Source organism: Mesoplodon bidens (genome assembly GCF_964165515.1).
Source record: "Mesoplodon bidens genome assembly, chromosome: 18".
NCBI classification, from domain to species: domain Eukaryota; kingdom Metazoa; phylum Chordata; class Mammalia; order Artiodactyla; family Ziphiidae; genus Mesoplodon; species Mesoplodon bidens.
In genome coordinates this window covers 10,605,577-10,626,720 of record NC_138175.1, presented here as the reverse complement: position 1 = coordinate 10,626,720, position 21,144 = coordinate 10,605,577, and the positions used below count along the sequence as shown (strand labels likewise).

Genomic DNA, 21,144 nt, shown 5'->3' with positions numbered 1-21,144 from the left:
GCTTGCTACTGCAGGGGAATCAGCCACCACCGCTTGCGTTGGCCAGGGACTCAAAGCTGGCAGGCGAGTGGAAGAACTTTCCAGTAAGAAAAGAGAGTCAGGTGTGCCCTGATTGGAGGACATTGGCTGGGAAATTGGAAGTGGGCTAACTAGAATTGGGGCATACCTTGCCGTGGGTTTGGGGATCGTATTTGGCTTTCTCTGGTTGGTCCTGAGTTGCAAGTAGGAACAAAATATAGGGAACATGGCTGTCGTTCATCAAGTGCTGACCATTCTGAGCCAACTGCTGCAGACATAGTAGTATGGCTTCCCAGACTGGCTGCTGCAGAGATTGTAGGTCAGAGTTCTATTGTCATGTATCGTCTGGCCATTGTCTATTTGTATATTCAGCACCTCACTATCTCCTTCATGATTGTTCTTTCCAGAATTGAATGAGCTAGAGCCATTGCTTATAAAGGGCAAGACACAGAGACAGGCAAATCGTCAAAAATGTTAGTTGTTATTTTTCCCATTTTACCTCTAGTTTTCCAGCTCTGAAATGTCTCAGAAAAGAAGGGAGCCTCTCTAGAAATCTGACTGCAAGAACTCTTTCCAATAAGGGAGTGCCTTTCTGCAGAAGGGCGTTTTAACTAACATTTTCTCTTTTATCAAGTTTAAAGTGACGCAGGAATAACATGGGTAACTGAAATGTAGAAATGTATGGAACTGGGGGAGTAAAGAGTAAACATGAGTGTTCCATGAAGTTGGCAGGGACCTAGCCTCTTTGTAGCTTTTTTTTTTTTTTCACTTTTCTGAGTGCGACCCTCATCTCATGGTCCAATGAGGCTGCTTGAGCTCCACGCATCATGTCCTTTTTCCAGCTGGCTGTAAGGAGGAAAAGTGGGTGGAACAGTTATGTGCCTCAATTTAAAGATACTTCTTTTAGGTTGTTATCATGTCTTTCACCCACAATACCAATCTCTATTAGAGACAGATTTTATCTAGGTTTAGAAAGCTATTTTAATATCTATCTTTACGATTAACCGAAGTCTAATGAACTGACATTTATTAAACAAATACTGTACTTGAGTACAACTTTGGAGGATGAAACACCCTGTGCTAAGGAGTTGTTAGGAATGAGGGATCCAGGAGTAGTTGTGGGCAGAATCATAGCCATGCGATTGTATTTTATTTTATTTTATTTTATTTATTTATTTTGCGGTACGCAGGCCTCTCACTGTTGTGGCCTCTCCCGTCGCGGAGCACAGGCTCCGGACGCGCAGGCTCAGTGGCCATGGCTCACGGGCCCAGCCGCTCCACGGCACGTGGGATCTTCCTGGACCGGGGCACGAACCCGTGTCCCCTGCATCGGCAGGTGGACTCTCAACCACTGCGCCACCAGGGAAGCCCTAGCCATGAGATTTTATTTCCTTAGTCTTGGCCACTAATTTTATGCTCCTTAATCAGCATAATAGAGGAGGGAGAGCCTTCTCTACTCAGTGGCTCCCAATCGTCAACCTCCTTTCATTCCGTCACCCTCTGAAGGGGTCCCTAGGAGTACAGCATGTTGGTCAAGAGCAGTAAGGACCCTTGGTTTGAAAACAGTCTTTTACAATTCACAGGTTCATAACTATGATCTCTTCTGGACCCTATGATGTATATAATGCCACTGTGAAGTCAAGAGAAAACTAGGTTCTAGGGCAACACTACTGCTTCTCTGATTTGGAAGCAACTTTTACCTTCCTAATCCTCAATTTCTTCATCTGTAAAGTGGGAATAATAATTATACCTACCTCACAGTGGGGCTGGTAGAGTTACATCATTCCTGGTAAGTGCTTAGCACAGTGCTTGGAACATAGTAAATGCCCAGTGAACATTAGCTCTTATTATTCAGTGGGGACTATTAGCCCCATTAGATGAAAAAACTGAGGTTTGGGGAATCTGCAATGACTATATTAACGATTCATAATAGCAGGAATGGTTGATTGAGACCTTATTATGTGCATTATCTCATGTGATCTTTACCTCACCCCTAAGAGGCAGGCATTAACTTTACCCCCATTTTCCTGATGGGGAAACTGAGGTCTAATGTAATACGCACGTTGAGATATGGAAGGGGGAAAACAGGCTGCCAGTCCTTTGATGTTTAAGAAACTTTGACTAATGTCTATGTGGGCAAAGCTCTATGCTGGACTTCCTGCTGGCTGCTAAGGACTCCCAGACGAGTGACTTGGACATTGTGCTTAATCTGATAGTTCTTACAGACATGGAGGAGATAGAAAAATATAACCAGACAATTTCAATGTTACTGAATGCTATCCTAGAGGGAAGTATGTGATTCCACCTATGCGAAAGCAAAAGGAGGGTGTATTAATTAGAGTTATTAGTTACTGCTGCTTAACAAATTACCCCAACAATTAAAACCAACAATAAATGTCTATCATCTCACATGGTTTCTGAAGGTCAGGAGTATAGGAGTGGCTTAGTAGGCTGGCTGTGGCTCAGTGTCACTTACGGAGTTACATCAAGATGTCAGTCAAGACTGCAGGCCCCTGAGGGTTTGATTAGGGCTGAAGGATTTGCTTCTAAGGTGCTTCATTTGTGGCTTAGTGAGGAGATGCTGGCTACCGGCAGGATACCTCAGTTCTGCACTCTGTGGGCCTCTCCACAGGGCTGCTTGAGCATCCTCATGTCTTTTTTTTTCTGATTGACTTCACTTAGTGTGATAATCTCTAGCTGCACCCATGTTGCTGCAAATGGCACTATTTTATTCTTTTTTATGGCTGAGTAATATTCCATTATATATATATACCACATCTTCTTTATCCATTTCTCTGTTGATGGAAAGTTAGGTTGTTTCCATGTCTTGGCTATTGTGAGTAGTGCTGCTATGAACATTGGGGTGCATGTATCTTTTCCAATTACAGTTTTTTTCCAGATACACGGCCAGGAGTAAGATTGCTGGATCATATGGTAACTCTATTTTTAGTTTTTTGAGGAACATCTAAACTGTTCTCCACAGTGGCTGCACCAATTTACATTCCCACCAACAGCGTAGGAGGGTTCCCTTTTCTCCACACCCTCTCCAGCATTTGTTCTTTGTAGACTTTTAATTAATTTATTTATTTTTTGCCACCACCCCACCGCATGTGGAATCTTAGTTCCCAGATCAAGGATCAAACCCATGCCCCCTACAGTGGAAGCTTGGTGTGTTGACCACTGGACCACCAGAGAAGTCCCTAGACTTTTTAATGATGGCCATTCTGACCGGTGTGAGGTAGGACCTCACTGCAGTTTTGATCTGCATTTCTCTCTCTCTTTTCTTTTTCTTTTTCTTTGTGCTGCTCCCCCGACCCCTGGTATATTTACACGTGCATGTCTGGAAGGATCTGGGGTGAATCTTGGGCTCCAGGACCTGGAGTCTTTGGAAGAATTCATTTGTAAGATCGTGACGGGTGTGGCTCAGAGCAACGTCTTGGAAGCTTTGGCTGCTAAAATAAGACATTCTAAACAGGAGGTGGAAGATTTTAAATAGAATGGACTCCTCATGGCAACGTGACTACCCCCTGGATGGGGATTGTTTCCCTGCAAGACAGAAAGGAAACGGTAATGAAGTCAGGCTGAAATAGAATTTTGTGAATGTCGGCAAGTTAGCAAGTATACCAGAAAGCTACATTGAAGCGTGGGGCCTTTACACATAAATTAAACGAATGAAGTCTCCAAATGGAAGGGTCTAATTTCCGGAAGTTGCTGCAATGGATGGGATGAGCTCACCAGGGGAGACTGCCTACCGGTGGCCCAGGAGAAAAATGAGCATTCGTACTCAGTCTCAAGGACTTTCAAAATGAAACAAAATCACTCTCTCCTAATATTTCAGGCAATCAAGCTTCGTCTCTTTAAAGCCCATATGGCAGAAGGTGAAACATGACCATATCTAAGTGTGTGTGCTGGAGGTGGGATACTATGGATGTTCATTATACTCATCTCTCAACTTTTCTGGATGTTTGAAAAATGTCATAATAAAACATGTTGGGAAAAAGGAAAAGAATAGAATACCAGAAAGTAAAGGAACAGATGTAATCTCATAGGAAACCCCCCCAGTATTTTAAGTGGAATATATTTAGCTTTATGAAAAATTCACTTCTTTTACTTATTTTTCTCACTTGCTCATGGAGGACTGAAAACCCCTGGGCATCTACCCGAGGACCAGCACTGGGGAGCTCTGCTCTGGAAAGGCAGCATGTGGGGCAGTGGGTTGAGAGGATGAGTTTGGGGCAAGTGCCCTTGTTTGGGTTCTATCCCAGATCCTGCTGGCTTTTGCTCACTGAGTGACCTTGGGCAAGCTACTTCAATTCCTTGTGCCTCCCTTTCCTCATCTGTAACAACTGGGCCGATAATAATGGAATAAGGTAAGTGACTTGGCCTCTGTCACACACAGCTTGTGACAGTAGCTGAGTTTGGTTCCCAAGAAAAATGATAGGAAACCCTATCACCAGAACTCTCCCCGTCTCTGCATACCTATAGGTCTTGGTTGGAACTGCTTTCAGAACCCTCAAGCCATGGTTCTTTGTGTGCCTGTTGGTTTTATTCTGACTGATTTCTGGATGCAGGAGGTGTTTCATTTTCCTCGGCTTTTCTTAGAAACATAGCATATTTTTATTTTTCACTCATTGTGTGTTTGACTGAATAAGTGAAATACAAAAACGCCTTCTTACTAAGTCCACATTAACCAGGAGAGTTTTCCCTAAGAATCCTGTTCAATAATTTTGCTTATTGGTTATCTTGCATGAGAAGTTTATCAGAAGAGCCAGGATGCTTCCCAGGTTTCATTAACATGTTGAGTTTGGCACCAAAACTTAATTTCCTAAGGAATGGTGGCTTAAGTTAAAGCAGGTTTGCAGAACTGTTGGGGCGTTTGTGTGTCTGAAGGGGGAGGAAATGACTACCATCCCAGTCATGACAATGAACTAAAGAAATGTGGTCTCAGGAGTGTTACATGAAAACTTGTGCCCACTGCATGAGTGATACCAAACTGCTTTCAGAAGAAAAGTGATCAGTCTTTTGTTCATAAATTATCAGTTATTTCAGAAGTGATCAAAAAGAAACGTTCAAATGTAGAAATCCCTGTCGGCAATTGGGCTTTAGCCTTAAAATTGTGCGTACATAGCACCATCTGGTGTGTAGTTTTTTTTTTTTTTTTTTTTTTTTTTTTTTTTTTGCGGTACGCGGGCCTCTCACTACCGCGGCCTCTCCCGCTGCAGAGCACAGGCTCCGGACGCGCAGGCCCAGCGGCCATGGCTCACGGGCCCAGCCGCTCCGCGGCATGTGGGATCTTCCCAGACCGGGGCACGAACCCGTGTCCCCTGCATCGGCAGGCGGACCCTCAACCACTGCGCCACCAGGGAAGCCCCTGGTGTGTAGTTTTATAACCACATGTTGACTTTTTTTTTTTTATTAACCCCCTATCTAATAATCAATGTGATTCAGTTGGCTTTACAATAAGAAACCATTCTTTAGGCTTTCGTAAGCACATGTCGAGGACCTTGGCTCATTCCCAAACTTAAGACTCCTCAAACCCATAATAATCTTACAAGCTAAACGGGGTTCACCCTCTGATAGATCCAAAGTCAAAATTGCATCCAAGCTGAAGTCCAAGTGAAGCAGAAACTATGAATAGAGGAAGCCGGTAAGGAAAGAGTAAAAAAAAAAAAAAAAAAAGTAGCCCATGAACACAGAGCAGGAGCAAGAGACCATGAAACCCAAGATAGAAAAAAAAACAGGCCTGTCCTTGGGCTCCCACAGGTTGTGACAACAATCTAATTTAGCTCATTTGCATCCTGATCATAAACTTTTGAGTGAGTCTCTGTTGCTTGCCATCGAATAAATGTAACTAAAACAATATTAGTTTCAGTGAAGCCAAAAGACTATAAATCCTAAAATCTGGCATGCTTCCTCACACAAATCCCCAAATGCCTGAATGTCTTTCTTCTTTGACCTTCTGACAGAGGCCACAGGTAAGACGTAGGAAGAGAGGAATAAAATGAGGTCATCATAACCACTTGGGACCATGATTGGTGTCCAGGCCACCCAGCCAGACTTGTAAGCCCATGTCTCTCACCTGCGGATGGACTAGGAATTAGAGAGACAGATGCCCTCAGATAATGCTAGAGAACTCAGCGAACAGAACCAGCAGGATCTGAGTACCATCTTGTGAATCTCTGGCCAGAAATGGGCTCTTCAATGCCTTCAATAAATCTCAGCATTTGATTCACATGCTAGTAATTTCCTGATTTACCTTCAGTGTAGATCAGTGGTTCTTAACTGGGGGCACAATTGGCAACGCCTGGAGACATTTTTGGTTGTTGCAGCTGCAGGAAAGGGGACGCTACCGGATCTAGTGTGTAGAGGACGGAGATGCTGCTAAACATCCAACAGAGCACAGGACAGTCCCCCGCAACAAAGAATTAAGTGGCCCCAAATGTCAGTAGTGTTGAAGTTGAGGAGCCCTGTGTCCACGGCAGGAGAAGCCTAGAGGAACTTTTAAAGTGGTAGGAAGAGCAGAGGGTTGAACAAGGAGTTGAGAATCCTGCCAAGGGGAGCACTACCCAGCTTGGGGAAGACACCATGCTGTATCACCACCTGTGGAATGATGCCAAGTCATAGGCAACAGGTGCCAGTTGAGGCTCTGGCGATAAATCTAAGGCTCCCAGATAAATCTAAGCAGTAGGTCCTTGAGAAGCAGAGCACGGGCTAAAGATATTCATTGGAGAAACTGAGTCTAAGCAGTTTGACTGTCTTCATCCCCCTCTCCACCATTAGGGGATTTTGTGACCTAATTTCCTATTCATATCAAAGGAATAATTTGGCTTGGGTGACAGGGGCAAGGGGTTAAATTGGGATAAGCAGAAAGGCAGCAGATTAATAGTAGCTCACTTAAATGTACATGGATTTGGAAAGAGCGATGTGATAGGTCCGAGTTGGGATACTGGGTCTGTTAAAACGGAAATACGGTTTCGATAAGTTAGCTTTTGGTTGGGCAACTTCAAAGGAAAGCAAGTGTCTCCCCTAAAGAGCATGCAGTGCAGGAATCCCAAAGCAATATCGGTCTCAAGACTTGAAGACAATAAAAAGCTGATCCCTTCTCCCCGTTTTCATCCCTTTGAAACACATCATTCCTCCACGGAGGCTTGCATTCTTCTGAAATCTAGGCCAGAGAGATCACGGTCAGTAGATTTCTCTGTAACGCTGAGCTGGGCAGCAAGTTCCAAGCAGGGAATGTTCTGGAAAATTCCATAAACGTTGGCCATTTATTATCAACAGAACCATGCTGTGGCTAGAAGAAACTTCTCCAGGACTGGGCATCAGAAGGGGCAGGGGTTTGTGTTTTTAATGTTTCCCACGTTTTACAGCGTTGAGTTTACATGCACAACAAAGTCTGTGAATCAGCCTAGTCATGGAAAGCTCTGGAAGGTTTCTGAGCAGGAACATTCATTCTTCCTAATGCCCTAAAAAAAGGAGAGGCTATAGCCCAGAAAGCCGGCATCTGCCTCCTTTCTTTCCGCGCCACGCTCTAGTCCGGCAGGGTCTGGACTACATTTCCCAGGATGCCCAATTGCTGGAGCTCCTGCGTGATTGGCTAGAACAACGCGGAAGTGATTACGGGTCGCCCAGCAACGGGCGGAGTCCTGGACCGTGACTGGTTGCCCACGCCCCCTTGCCTGCGGCCGGGAGGTGTCGAAGCTCGACTCCACCTCCAGAGCCACATAGCTCTCAACCGGCTTTTACTTCCAGCCGAGGGGGCGTGCGAGCTCGTGGGTGCTTTCCCCGTAGGTCTTCTCAGACCCCGCCTCCTTTTACTCCAGCAGCTGCGCAATTGCGGAGACTGGATTCACCTGCCGAGTCGGCGGAGGGGCTCCGGGCGGCACAGTGCGCAGGCGCGAGCGTTCGGGGCTCGCGGCGCGCGGCGCTCGGTTGAAGCGGGAGTGAGTTCTGGGCGCGGAGACCCGGCAGCGGGCGGGCGAGCGAGCGAGCGGGTGACCGGGCGCCTCCTCTGCAGCCATGGCAGCCCTGCGCTACGCGGGCCTGGACGACACGGACAGCGAGGACGAGCTGCCCCCGGGCTGGGAGCAGAGAACCACCAAGGACGGCTGGGTTTACTATGCCAAGTAAGGGGGCCGCCGGGGGGCCGCCGGGTTTGGGACGCAGCTGGAACCCTGCCGCTCACCTGCCCGGGACTCCGCGCTGCCTTCGAATGCCACTTGCGCGGGGAGGGCCGCGGGCTCGCGCTCAGGCTTGGCCTGGGAGGGCGAAGTGGCAGTCATGGTTGAAGGGCTTCAGAGGGAAGGCTGCCGGGGTCCTGAGGACGGGCCATCCCCCTCTCTGGCCCTGGGTCCAGCGGGGGTCACCTGGCGGCGCTCAGGCGCGCTCTCTGCTGCCCAGTAGGCAGCGCTGCACGGTGCAAGGATGGGAGACCGGCCTCATTCCCTTTCCCCCCCAAAATAAGAAAAAAATGCCGATGCCCCCCTCCTTTCTGGGGGGGTCTGGGTTGACGACCTAGGAGTGTGTATTTTTAACAAGTGTCCTAGTATAACTATGTGTGTGTGTGTATATATATATATATATGTATACATATAAAATGGCTAATATAGCTTTACTGTGGTTCTCGGGAAAGTTTGGGAAACACCCGGAGACCCTCTCTCCCACCACTTACTGTGTGACCTTGGGCCATTGGAATAACTCTCAGTCACGGGTTTCTTTTCTGCTAAATACGTTGGTTGGAGAGTTTTAGTTGAGGCCCTGTACGTAAAGGCTTAGCACAGGCCTAAACATACTCAATGCTGGATAACGCTTAGCCTTTCCTGATTTCTGCAGCTGTGACCGTACCTTCTAGGCCTGATATTAGAATCACCTGGGGACCGTCATAGCTGTAGATTTGGGGTCTTCACAGAGACCCTCATGCAGCAGGCAGCCAACATAGGGATTCTTTTTTTTTTTTTTTTCTTTTTGCGGTATGCGGGCCTCTCACTGTCGTGGCCTCTCCCGTTGCGGAGCACAGGCTCCGGACGCGCAGGCCCAGCGGCCATGGCTCACGGGCCCAGCCGCTCCGCGGCATGTGGGATCCTCCCAGACCGGGGCACGAACCCGTATCCCCTGCATCGGCAGGCGGACTCTCAACCACTGCGCCACCAGGGAGGCCCAGGGATTCTTTATTTATTAAGCTTTCCAGCTGAGGCAGGTTACGGCTTTGAGAAACATGGATGTAAATTGGTGATTTTCAACACCTGGGAAACAAACTCTCTTTTCCTGGCTCCCACCTCCAGGGATCCTCATTTAATTTTCTTGCCCCGCCTCCCGCCCCTAGTGGTAGGTTGTGAAATCTTCCCACGTGATTCTAATCTGCCCCAGGTTGTGAGCCTCTGCTGCCTTCGGTGGCTTGCTAGAAAGAAAAACAGGAGGAAACGACCTTGGTGAGTTCATTCGAGACACACTGGGAATGTATCCTGTGCCAGGCTCTTTGCTGGGCATTGGTTTTACTGAGGTAAATAAGACCGCTCGTTGGGATTTCCCTGGCTGTTCAGTGGTTAAGACTCCGCATCCTCACTGCAGGGATCCCAGGATCGATCCCTCGTCGGGGAACTAAGATCCCACATGCCACACGTCGCGGCCAAAAAAAAAAATAAGTAAAAAAATAAGACCGCTTGTCACTTTCATGAGTGCCCAGTCTTATAGGACAGAGCGACGTGCAGTGACGTGGTCCCCACGCAGTGTGTGTAGAGTGAGTGGCAGCCTGCCCAGCATGAGCTGTGTGGGTAGGTGGTGAGGTGTCTGGGGCAGTGGGCACCTGAGTTGTGCCTTAGAATACAGGTAGAAGTGGGCAGGTCCAGGGGCAGGAGGGCAGCTCAGGTAGAAGAAACAGAGGCCTGGCCTGTGCGGTGGTCCAGGAACCTGAAGATTGAGGTGGGAAGGAAGGCCACAGTTGATTGATGGAGGCCTTTCTGTGCCTCGGAGGATCTGGGCTCTGTCAGCAGGACCCATGTGTCCACTGAAGGCTTGGAGCCAGGGAGTGACCTCGGGTTTGTGTCTTTATGATTTTTTTTTTTTTTTTTTTTTTTTTTGTGGCACGCAGGCCTCTCTCACTGTTGTGGCCTCTCCCGTTGTGGAGCACGGGCTCCGGACGCGCAGGCCCAGCAGCCATGGCTCACGGGCCCAGCCGCTCCCCAGCATGTGGGATCTTCCCGGACCGGGGCACAAACCCGCGTCCCCTGCATCGGCAGGCGGACTCTCAACCACTGCGCCACCAGGGAAGCCCAGGGTTTGTGTCTTTAGAAGGATGATTTCTGCTCTGGAGAATTGAAGGGGCATTTCTAGCAGCAGGGAGCCAGGGGCCAGTTGGCGGGCTCCGGGCAGCTCCTGAATGGGCATTTGCCGTTGCCTCAGCCTTTGCCTGAAGCGCTCTTTCATCCCTCGGAGCTGAGCTTAAACGTCACTGCCCACGAGAGTGTTCCCTTGCATCGGCCCTGCGCCTGCCTGCCACCACTTTGCTCTCCCTTGTCCGTAGTTTTCTACGCTCTACTCGGCCCTGTTTTGCTCTCTGTCCCTCCCCAGGTTGTCAACTTCGTGAGGGCGGGGACCTTTTCTCCTTCCCCTCTGTATCCCCCATGCGTAGCATCCTGGCGCCGTAAAGTAAATCCAGGGAACGAGTCAGTCAGCTCATCTAGGGAAGGTTTCCTGCGGGCCTCCCTGGGCAGGTGGCATTCTAGGCCCTGGGAACGTGAAGATGCACACGGCCTGCCTCCCGGTTTCGGGGACCTCCTTTGCTCTTGCTCTGGGTGGGGCCTGTCCCCGTTCTGGCCGCTGCCCCCAGAGGTCCCTGGCTTCCTTTCAAGTTTTCCTGGAACTTCGCGTTCGGTCTGGAGGCTCCTTCGCTCACCCTGCCTCCTGCACCTCACCTTGTGTTGGGTGGCCTTGCCCATCTGCTGCCTTCCTGGGTGGCATCCACCATCTGGGCTTGGGGCTCTTCTTTCACTCGGTAAGACCTACACGCCCCAGCCAGCTCTGCTCACAGCTTCCGGGGAGCCCATGGCCAGGGGACTCCGTGGCGCCTATGCGGTCTCTGAAAACTACGCCCCTCTCTGCCTCCCGCCCTCGCCCAACACACACACCGGTATCTGGCCCTGTTGTTTACACTGACTGTGGTGACAAGGCTTGGTGGGCTCCCAGTGTGGGGGGTGGGAGTACCTCTCTCCAGACTCTCTCTCTCCTGTCCTACCGGCCTTCTGTTCTTTGGCTTGGAGTTGAAGGATGCCCCTGACCCATCCTGACCCTGGATTCCCAGCAGTCCCCCTTGATCTCTCCTGACCTGCAAGCATCCTGATCCTTCTTTTCACTCCTAATTCTCGAAGGTCACTTGTCCACTGGGGTCTGGGCAGCTTGGCTGATCGGGTACCAGAAGATTGCCCTTGCGGTCGTTCCTTTTTCCCATGGTCTTCATCCCACTGCGGCAGGGTTGTGCCCAAGGGCAGAGGCTGTAGCTCCCAACCAGGCCTCTGGGGTCTTGTGGGAAACCCCCTCATAGTCTCGCCCCTCTTCTGTTGTGTGGGTTCTGTCAACCCCTCAGGCTCCCTCACACTCCCCAGGGTGCACTCAGACCTCAAAGACACACGTGTCCCCTGGCTCAAGGCCCCCCCAGGCTGGGCTCCCATGGAGGGGACATTCATGCTGCTGAGGACAGACCTGTTAGCAGAGAGAGCTGATGAGCCTTTCTCCCTTCCCTAGCACGGTCCAGAGAAGCCCGTATGCCTTAACCAAAGGGCGGGGGCGCCGAAGGACGAGGTCTCGGTGCTGGGGGCTGTGGCTGCTGTCGCCTGGGCCGTCCTGGGTCCTCCACTCCTGCCCCCCTTTTATTCTGAAGCCCGGGCCTTTTGGCAGCAGAGGGATGGCTGGCCTGCCCCTATGGGAGGCGGGTCCCTGTCCACAGGTGGCTCTGGGTCTCCCAGTTAACTTCAAGAAACTATGCTTAAGGAAGAAAAAAAAAACAAAACTTAGAGGAGCCTACTTGAATGTGATAGCCATGTAATGTGGTGTAAATTTAATTTTGATCCCTTCGTTTTAAATTAAGATCACTGTTAATTATCGTTTTAAATGACAAAAAGCTTACTGAAAGAAAAGAAAAAAAGGGCTTCTGTTTAAAGGAGAATAAGATAATTTGGGGACATGTGTTGTAATTTTCTGTTCATTAAAAAAGTCATTTTAGGGCTTCCCTGGTGGCGCAGTGGTTGAGAGTCCGCCTGCCGATGCAGCGGACACGGGTTCGTGCCCCGGTCCGGGAGGATCCCACACGCCGCGGAGCGGCTGGGCCCGTGAGCCATGGCCGCTGAGCCTGCGCGTCCAGAGCCTGTGCTCCGCAATGGGAGAGGCCACAGCAGTGAGAGGCCCGCATACCGCAAAAAAAAAAAAAAAAAAAAAGTCATTTTAGACTACAATGAAAAAGGAACACCCTTTAATTAATTTTATATAAAAGTTTATTGAAAATAATCCTTTTCTGTCAAAGGCACCATTCATAGTTCTTCACACGTTACTCACTGAGTCCTCTATGACCCCAGGAAGTAAGGCCATTATTATCCCCTTTGTACTGATGGGGAAACTGAGGCACAGGGAGGTTGAAAAACTTCTCCAAGGGATCCGAATTACCAAATGTAACCTGGTTCTTACTCCTGTTTGGGCTTCCTTTCTGCAGTCAGGGTTTGATGGTGGGGGGATACACAGGTGGGAGTTGGTCCTTGCTGATACCCTCTGTTTGTACAGTGATCTAATTGTTCATCAGTTGCTGTCCCAGGTATGGTGTCTCTTACCTTTCCAGCAGCTCTGTGAGGTGGATGTGCTTCTAGGGAGACTGGCTCACTGGGTGCAGGCAGTGCAGGCGCTCAGGTCTTTGGCCTTTTGAGTCCAGTGTCCACTGTGTCCTTGTACTGGCCACCGATAGTTTGCCAAAACACCAGAAGCCAGCAGTTCCTGGAAAGACCCTGCTTTTGATGCGCAACGTCTTTCCGGAGTGTTCACAAGCTCTCTGTATTTATTCTCTTTAAAATCATGGATAGGGAAGGAATATTCTATCATCTGGTTGTCAGTGATTAAGTATTATTTTCTACTTTGGCCTGAGCATTTGAACTTTGAATGCCTCTTGCAACATGCAGCTGTTTCCTTGATTAAGTAATTTTATGTTTTTCTCCATACTGGATCAGCTGTTGACAGGTGTTGCTAGTCTGTTATTGGCCCATGGTTTCATTGATAACTGTGTGTGCTCTTCCAAGATGAAATGCTAGTTTGGCACAGAAATCAGACTAGTTTGTATATTTGATTTGTTCAAAATAATAGAACTTTTGAGAGCTTTTTATGCCAAGTACTGTGTTCAACCCTTTATTTACAGTATCCTCGTAGCATTCTCCTCAGATGAATACTAGGATTATTTCCCTTTTGCACATGAGGAAATTGAGGCTCCAAAGGAGAGTGACTGGCCTACGGAGCTGCCTTACCCTCTTGGATGAAATGAGGAATCAGTGCTTAAAAAACACTTTGAAGTTAAATCTGTGGAAAGAATAAACATTTAAGAAGATTAAGGTTATATCTAAATGATACCTGCATATCAGCATTATAAATTTGACTGAAATTTTTCAATCTATCCTGGAATAAAACTAAAACAAAAACTAAAACAAGTACAAAACAAAACACCTCTCTAGGTATTTTGAGTGATTCAGCGAGATTCCTAGAGTTGACCCCCAGTTGGGGTCAAGTCCTCTTCCTCTGGCTTCACCACCAGCTAACAGATACAGGTTTTCGGGAGATTTTTCCCAGTCTGCTGCTGCTTCCAACCTAGAGAATTTGACCTGATGCAAACAGTAACATTTATAATCTGAATATTTCTTTCTGAGTGTCTGACTTGAGTACTCTTTTTTTTTTTTTTTTTTTGGCGTTACTTGGGCCTTCCACTGCTGTGGCCTCTCCCGTTGCGGAGCACAGGCTCCGGACGCGCAGGCTCACCGGCCATGGCTCACGGGCCCAGCCGCTCCGCGGCATGTGGGATCTTCCCAGACTGGGGCATGAACCCGCGTCCCCTGCATCGGCAGGCGGACTCCCAACCACTGTGCCACCAGGGAAGCCTTTGAGTACTCTTGAGAGAGTATCACGTGGGGGAGAAAAAAATTTAATGCCATTGATTAATTTTTAGAAGTGTAACTTTTACTTACTACGTATTCCATGGATTTTTTTTTTTTAACAGTCACACGGAAGAGAAGACTCAGTGGGAACATCCGAAAACTGGAAAAAGAAAGCGAATAGCAGGAGGTTTGTATGTTGTTGTCATAAAGCAGAGACCCTTGTATTTAAAGCATTAATCAGATGGGAAAACTGTCACAGGAGCTGGACTCTCCCTCTGGGGAGTTTGTAGGATTTGGTAGAAGGAAGTGATGAGCTCTTGGGGTGGAGTGCTTAGAATGATTTCTTAAATAAGAACGTATTAAAATAATAGGGGACTTGAATTCACAGTTCATTAGGTTTTTCCGTAGTTGCACTGTTTGTAAAATTGGTCTTGGTTCCTATCCTGGAATTAAATATATCAGTGTTTGATAGAATTCCGTAAAGCTTGCCCTGACTTGTAGGTGCTTCTGAGTAAGTGTGTCATGCATGGAATAGAAGTGTAAGAAGGTCCCTGCTTTCAAGAGGTTGAGGGTCCATTTGAAAAGACAACATGTGCCCTTGGGAAAAAAATGCAACTGGTCTATAATATGAATCTTCACAAGTCAGCATATGAATGGTATTGGGTGCCTGCTATAGTGTAGATACGTTCTGGGAATTCATTCAAAGGAGAATTCATGTTGATTGGAGCAACCAGTAAGGGTTTTGTGAAAAGCAGAAGCTGAATGGAGTGTTGAAGAATGATCAAGAATGAAATAGTATTTTATTTTATTTTATTTTTTGGCCACATGGCTTTCAGGGTCTTAGTTCCCCGACCAGGGATTCAACCCAGGCCCAGCAGTGAACGTGTGGACTCCTAACCACTGGACTGCCAGGGAATTCCCAAGAGTGAAATAGTCTTAAAAATAGAGTTGCCATATGATCCAGCAATCCTGCTCCTGGGCATATATCCAGAAAAAACCGTAATTCAAAAAGCTACACGCACTCCTATCTTCATAGCAGCACTATTCACAGTAGCCAAGACATGGAAGTAACTTAACTATCAATCAACAGATGAATGGATAAAGATGATGTGGTATTGGGTTGGCCAAAAAGTTCCTTCGGTTTTTAAGTAAAAATAAGACACATTTTTCATATTCCCAAGAACTTTATTGAACAACGTATTCACTGTTTTGTTCCACTACCTTCTGCCATTTTTCAGGCAACTTCATAATTCCGTCTTCCCAGAACTTTTTATCTTTTTGAGCAAAGAACTGTTCCAGGTACCTTCTCCTGTCTTCCAGGGAATGGAAATATTTTCCATTAAGAGAATTTTGTAAAGACCGAAACAAATGGAAATCTGAAGGTGCAGTGTCTGGTGAATACGGCCGATGAATCAGAACTTCCCAGCCAAGCCGTGACAGTTTCTGCCTGGTCATCAAAGAAACATGCGGTCTTGGATTATCCTGATGGAAGATTATGCATTTTCTGTTGACTAATTCCGAACGCTTTTCGTCGAGTGCTGCTTTCAGTTGGTCTAACTGGGAGCAGTACACGTTGGAATTACTTGTTGGTTTTCCAGAAGGAGCTCATAATAGAGGACTCCCTTCCAATCCCACCATATACACAACATCACCTTCTTTCGATGAAGACTGGTCTTTGCTGTGGTTGGTGGTGGTTCATTTTGCTTGCCCCACGATTTCTCCTGTTACACATTATTGTACAGTATCCGTTTTTCATCGCCCGTCACAATTTGTTTTAAAAACAGAATATTTTTCTTACATTTAAGTAGAGAATTGCATACAGAAATACGGTCAAGAAGGTTTTTTTTGCTTAACTTATGTGGAACCCAAACATCAAAGCGATTAACATAACCAAGCTGGTGCAAATGATTTTCAACACTTGATTTAGATATTTTGAGTATATCGGCTATCTCCTGCATGGTATAATGTTGATTGTTCTCAATGTCTTGAGTTGATTGCTATCAACTTCAACTGGTCTACCCGACCATGGAGCATTGTCCAGTGAGAAATCTCCAGCATGAAACTTCGCAAACCACTTTTGACACGTTCCATCAGTCAGAGCACCTTCTCCATACACCGCAACACCGCACAAATCTTTTTTTTGCGTTTCAGTTGCGTTTTAACCTTTCTTGAAATAATAAAGGATAATATGCTGAATATGTTGCTTTTTTTCTCCATCTTCAATATTAAAATGGCTACACAAAAATTCACCAGATTTGATAAGTTTTTTTTAAAAACCATGCTGTTATGACAGCTGTCACAGTACAATCTAACAAAATTCTTTCGAATGAAGTTAGACAACTAAGCGCTAATAGAGTCATCTTATGGAAAAAAGCAAATTTTTTGGCCAACCCAGTACAAACGAGTATTACTCAGCCATAAAAAAGAATGAAATAATACCATTTGCAGCAACGTGGATGGACCTAGAGATTATCATACTAAGTGAAGTAACGCAGAAAGAGAAAGACAAATATCATATGGTATCACTTATATGTGGAATCTAAAATTGCCACAAATGAACATATCTACGAAACAGGAAAAGATTCACAGACATAGAGAACAGGCTTGTGGTTGTGAAGGTGGGGTTGGGGGAGGGATGGATTGGGAGATTGGGTTTAGCTCATACAAACTATTATATATAGAATTGGTAAACAACAAGGTCCTACTGTATAGCACAAGAAACTGTATTCAATATCCTGTGATAAACCATAATGGAAAAGAATATGAAAAAGAATATATGTAAAACTGAGTCACTGCTGTACAGCAGAAGTTAACACTGTAAATCAACTATACTTCAATAAAAAAAAAAAAAAAAAAAGAGTGAAATAGTGTTACTTCCAAGCAAGAGGCAGAATGTAGAGTCTGGTTGGGGTAATGGGCCTTCTGTACCTGCCGTAGTTGGAGCACGTGACCTGCTGATCTGGTGGGATAGGTCTGGGGCTGGAAGGGCAGGGGCTTCACTTCACCCCACCCCACCCCCACACAGACCTGTTGTCCTTCTGTGTTTCAGATTTGCCCTATGGATGGGAACAAGAAACTGATGAGAATGGACAAGTGTTGTTTGTCGAGTAAGTGTCTGCAAAGAAACTTCTCAGTCATCTTGCTTTTTATTTAATTAATTAATTAATTTATTTTTAATACATTTATTTATTTAGTTTTGGTTGCATTGGGTCTTTGTTGCTGCACGCGGGCTTTCTCTAGTTGAGGCAAGCTTCTCATTGCGGTGGCTTCTCTTATTGTGGAGCATGGGCTCTAGGCGTGCGAGCTTCAGTAGTTGTGGCTCGCAGGCTCAGTAGTTGTGGTGCACGAGCTTAGTTGCTCCACGGCATGTGGGATCTTCCCGGACCAGGGCTTGAACCCGTGTCCCCTGCATTGGCAGGTAGATTCTTAACCACTGTGCCACAGCGAAGCCCCATCTTGCTTTTTTTTTTTTTTTTTTTTTTTTTTGCGGTATGTGGGCCTCTCACTGTTGTGGCCTCTCCCGTTGCGGAGCACAGGCTCCGGACGCGCAGGCTCAGCAGCCATGGCTCACAGGCCCAGCCGCTCCGCAGCATGTGGGATCTTCCCAGACCGGGGCATGAACCCGTGTCCCCTGCATCGGCAGGCGGACTCTCAACCACTGCGCCACCAGGGAAGCCCCCATCTTGCTTTTTAATAGGAATTTTTTTGTGCAAGGAATATACGTTGACTGTAGGAAAATATTATATAGTGTATAACTGTAATCCGGCCAGCAGGACTAACTACTTTTAGCTATTTTTGGATTTTTTTTTCTTCCAGTCTTTCTATATAAGTGCTTAAAAAAAAAAAGAAAATGTATTGCATGAACTGTTTGGTAAACTGTTTTTTCCACATAATTCTTATGAGCATTTTCTCATATCTTTATAAATTTTTCAAGACAATGACGTTTAACGGCTATATAGTATTATTTTGTATAGATATACTGTAATTTATCAAATTACCTACTGGGCATTGATGTTGTTAAATTCCTGTGATCTGGCATCTGTACAGGCAGACCTTGTCTTACTGCACTTTGCAGATACTGCATTTTTTACAGATTGAAGGTTTGTGGCAACTCCTCCTCAAGGGAGTCTTTTGGATCCGTTTTTCCAGTAGCAGTTGCTCAGTTCGCGTCTCTGTGTCACGTTTTGGTAATTTTCGCAATATTTCAGACCCTCCACTAGCAAAAAAGTTGGTGACTCACTGAACGCTCAGGAGATGGTTAGCATTTTTTAGCCATCAAGTATTTGTTAATTAAGGTGTGTATATTTTTTTAGACATGATGCTGTTGCACACTTAATAGACTGTAGTGTAAACATAACTTTCATATGCACTGGGAACCACACAATTTGTGTGACTCGGTTTATTGCGTGCGACACTGACTTTTTAAAAAAATCAATTAATTAATTAATTTATGGCTGCGTTGGGTCTTCATTGCTGCACGTGGGCTTTCTCTAGTTTTGGCGGGCGAGCAGGGGCTACTCTTCGTTGTGGGCAGGCTTCTCACTGCGGTGGCTTCTCTTGTTGCGAAGCATGGGCTCTAGGCGTGTGGGCTTCAGTAGTTGTGGCACGTGGGCTCAGTAGTTGTGGCTTGCAGGCTCTAGAGCATAGGCTCAGTAGTTGTGGCGCATGGGCTTAGTTGCTCTTTGGCATGTGGGATCTTCCCGGACCAGGGCTTGAACCCATGTCCCCTGCATTGGCAGGTGGATTCTTAACCACTACACCACCAGGGAAGCCTGACACGGACTTTATTGCATTGGTCTGGAACTGACCCTGCAATGCAATATCTCCAAGGTATGCCTGTAATTATAAAGAATGTTTTGAGCATCCTCCTCTGTAAAACTATCTTTGGAATAAATTCCAATAACAAACAGCAACAGTAACCACGCATCTGGCACCCAACATGAGCCAGGCATGTTCTAACCAACTTATACCTGTAGTATTAGCTCATTCAGTCCCTGAAATGCCCTAAGGGAGGTGAGCGCTAGGCTGCCTGGCCAGTCATTTCCCCATTCTGATCCCGTTAGAGAGGTGTGCTGGTAAATGCTTAACAACCAGTTCCCTGTGGGGGAAAGCCCGTATTTGTTTCCGTGGTATAAATACTTCCCCTATAGCTTATTTCCAGCTACCGAGGTAAAGTCATTGAGGAGTTGGGAAGAGAGATGCACATTTGGCTCTTGTGAGCCAGGGTGACCTGGCTCCACCCCTGCTCTGTCCTCTGTAAGGCACTGGAGTCAAAATGCTTATCTGGCGTCTGTGGTTATAAGTAAAATGAAAGTTGGGTTATTCTTGAGTCTTAGTATTTATGGGGTGACGAGTATTGATTTCAAACTGTATATAATTTTACACACACATACACGTTACAAATACATTTTTTTAATGTTTTTATTTATTTTTTGGCTGCACCGTGGGGCTTGCGAGATCTTAGTTCCCCGACCAGGGATCGAACCTGGGTCCTCGGCAGTGAAAGTGCTGAGTCCGAACAACTGGACTACCAGGGAATTCCCACAAATGCATTTTAAATCATGAAATCTTTCTTTCTGGAGAGTTCTTAATAGTTTTCAAGATATTCTGAGGTCTATCTCAAACCCCAAGATCACATTTAAAATGTAAAAAATAAACCTATTCTGTTAAGGAGCAAGCTATTCATCTGTATGAACAGGTTGTACTGATGTATTTTAATATATTGTTTATACTACCAGTATAGTTTAATATTCTTTCTACAAGATTTCGATCAACTCCAAAATCAAAACTAGAGTGAGTACAGCCTTATCATGAAAATTATTAGAATTTTAGTAGTTGGCTGGTTTCATATTTACTGTCTTTTTATCACTTTGAGTTTTCTACTTCTTTACCAATCTTCTTAGGCACATAAGAGATTTAATTGAAATCTACTGACAAGAGTACCTGATGGATCTTATAGCCACATTTACACGAATTAAAAGAAAAAAAACCCCAAAGCCTACTCCATGTTTGAGATCTGAGGGTACAAGGCAGTGCTTCGTATGTTCCAGCCTATTTTATGGGCAGTTCTGAAGAAAAGGCTTCGATGTCTGTCTTTCTAGGCAGGAATGTAATCCTTCTGGAGGCCAGAAGATAGATTAAATGGACCCGTGTCTTTCCGGGGTTAAGAATAAGCCTTTTTTCGTCCATGAAAAATGGGGTTTGCCTCACCTAAACTATAAGATTATCTTGCAATTATACATGCCTGTGTTCACTACCGTAGGTTCACTGCTTTCTCTTTTCCTTTGCAGCCACATACATAAAAGGACTACCTACTTGGACCCAAGACTGGCATTCACCGTGGACGATAATCCTACAAAGCCAACCACCAGGCAGAGGTACGACAGCAACACAACCGCCACGGAAATCCTCCAGGGCCGGGGGTTCAGTGGCAAAGTGGTCGTGGTTACCGGAGCGAATTCGGGAATAGGTAGGTTGTTAACTGACGGCGATGGTTGTCGTTCTTAGTATCCTTTTGTCACTGCTATGATGAAACCTGCTTTAGTCTAACCATAAGGAAACTTTGTTTGGTGGTTCTCTAATTTAAAAGGTATTGAGATAGCCTCTTCAGCTATCGTGTCAGTAAAGTTCTGGGTCCTTTTTCAGTCCCAGTGTTGCCATGGAAGGAGGGCCGTGTCAGGGCCGACCGTGAATTCTCTGAAAGCTGACCGCTCAGCGGAAGATGGCGGCTCTTTTGGTTCTTAAGGATGAGAGACAGCTGGCTCTGTCTAGGAGTCTCTGACCTGGTCTGCGTGGGGTGCGGACATAGGCCAGTTACCTGGGTTCTTCAGCCCAACGCTGACCGGTAATGGAATATCAGGAACAGTGGCGCGTCAGGGCTTTGGGACAAAGGACACTGCAGGTGTCCGTTGGTTATGGAGAATATGATTTTCTTTGGAGAACAGGATCTTATTTCTTCGCAGAGTCAGAGAATTAGTCTCTATCTTAACCTCTTGGTTGCCCGCGTTTAAGT

General features: G+C 46.4%; 1 protein-coding gene across 2 annotated transcripts in view; it reads left to right on the top strand.

Moving 5' to 3' along the window:
• Positions 1-7,872: 7,872 nt before the first annotated feature.
• Positions 7,873-21,144, top strand: part of WWOX (WW domain containing oxidoreductase) — a 983,360-nt gene continuing 970,088 nt past the window's right edge. Inside the window, exons 1-4 of one of the 2 annotated variants that reach the window (XM_081216135.1) lie at positions 7,873-8,144; positions 14,255-14,319; positions 17,182-17,239; positions 20,423-20,601. In XM_081216135.1, coding sequence (XP_081072261.1) covers positions 8,038-8,144; positions 14,255-14,319; positions 17,182-17,239; positions 20,423-20,601 — 409 coding nt within the window. In that variant the 5' untranslated portion in view covers positions 7,873-8,037. The remainder of the gene's footprint in view (positions 8,145-14,254; positions 14,320-17,181; positions 17,240-20,422; positions 20,602-21,144) is intronic. The other variant, XM_081216136.1, reaches the window with a different exon arrangement.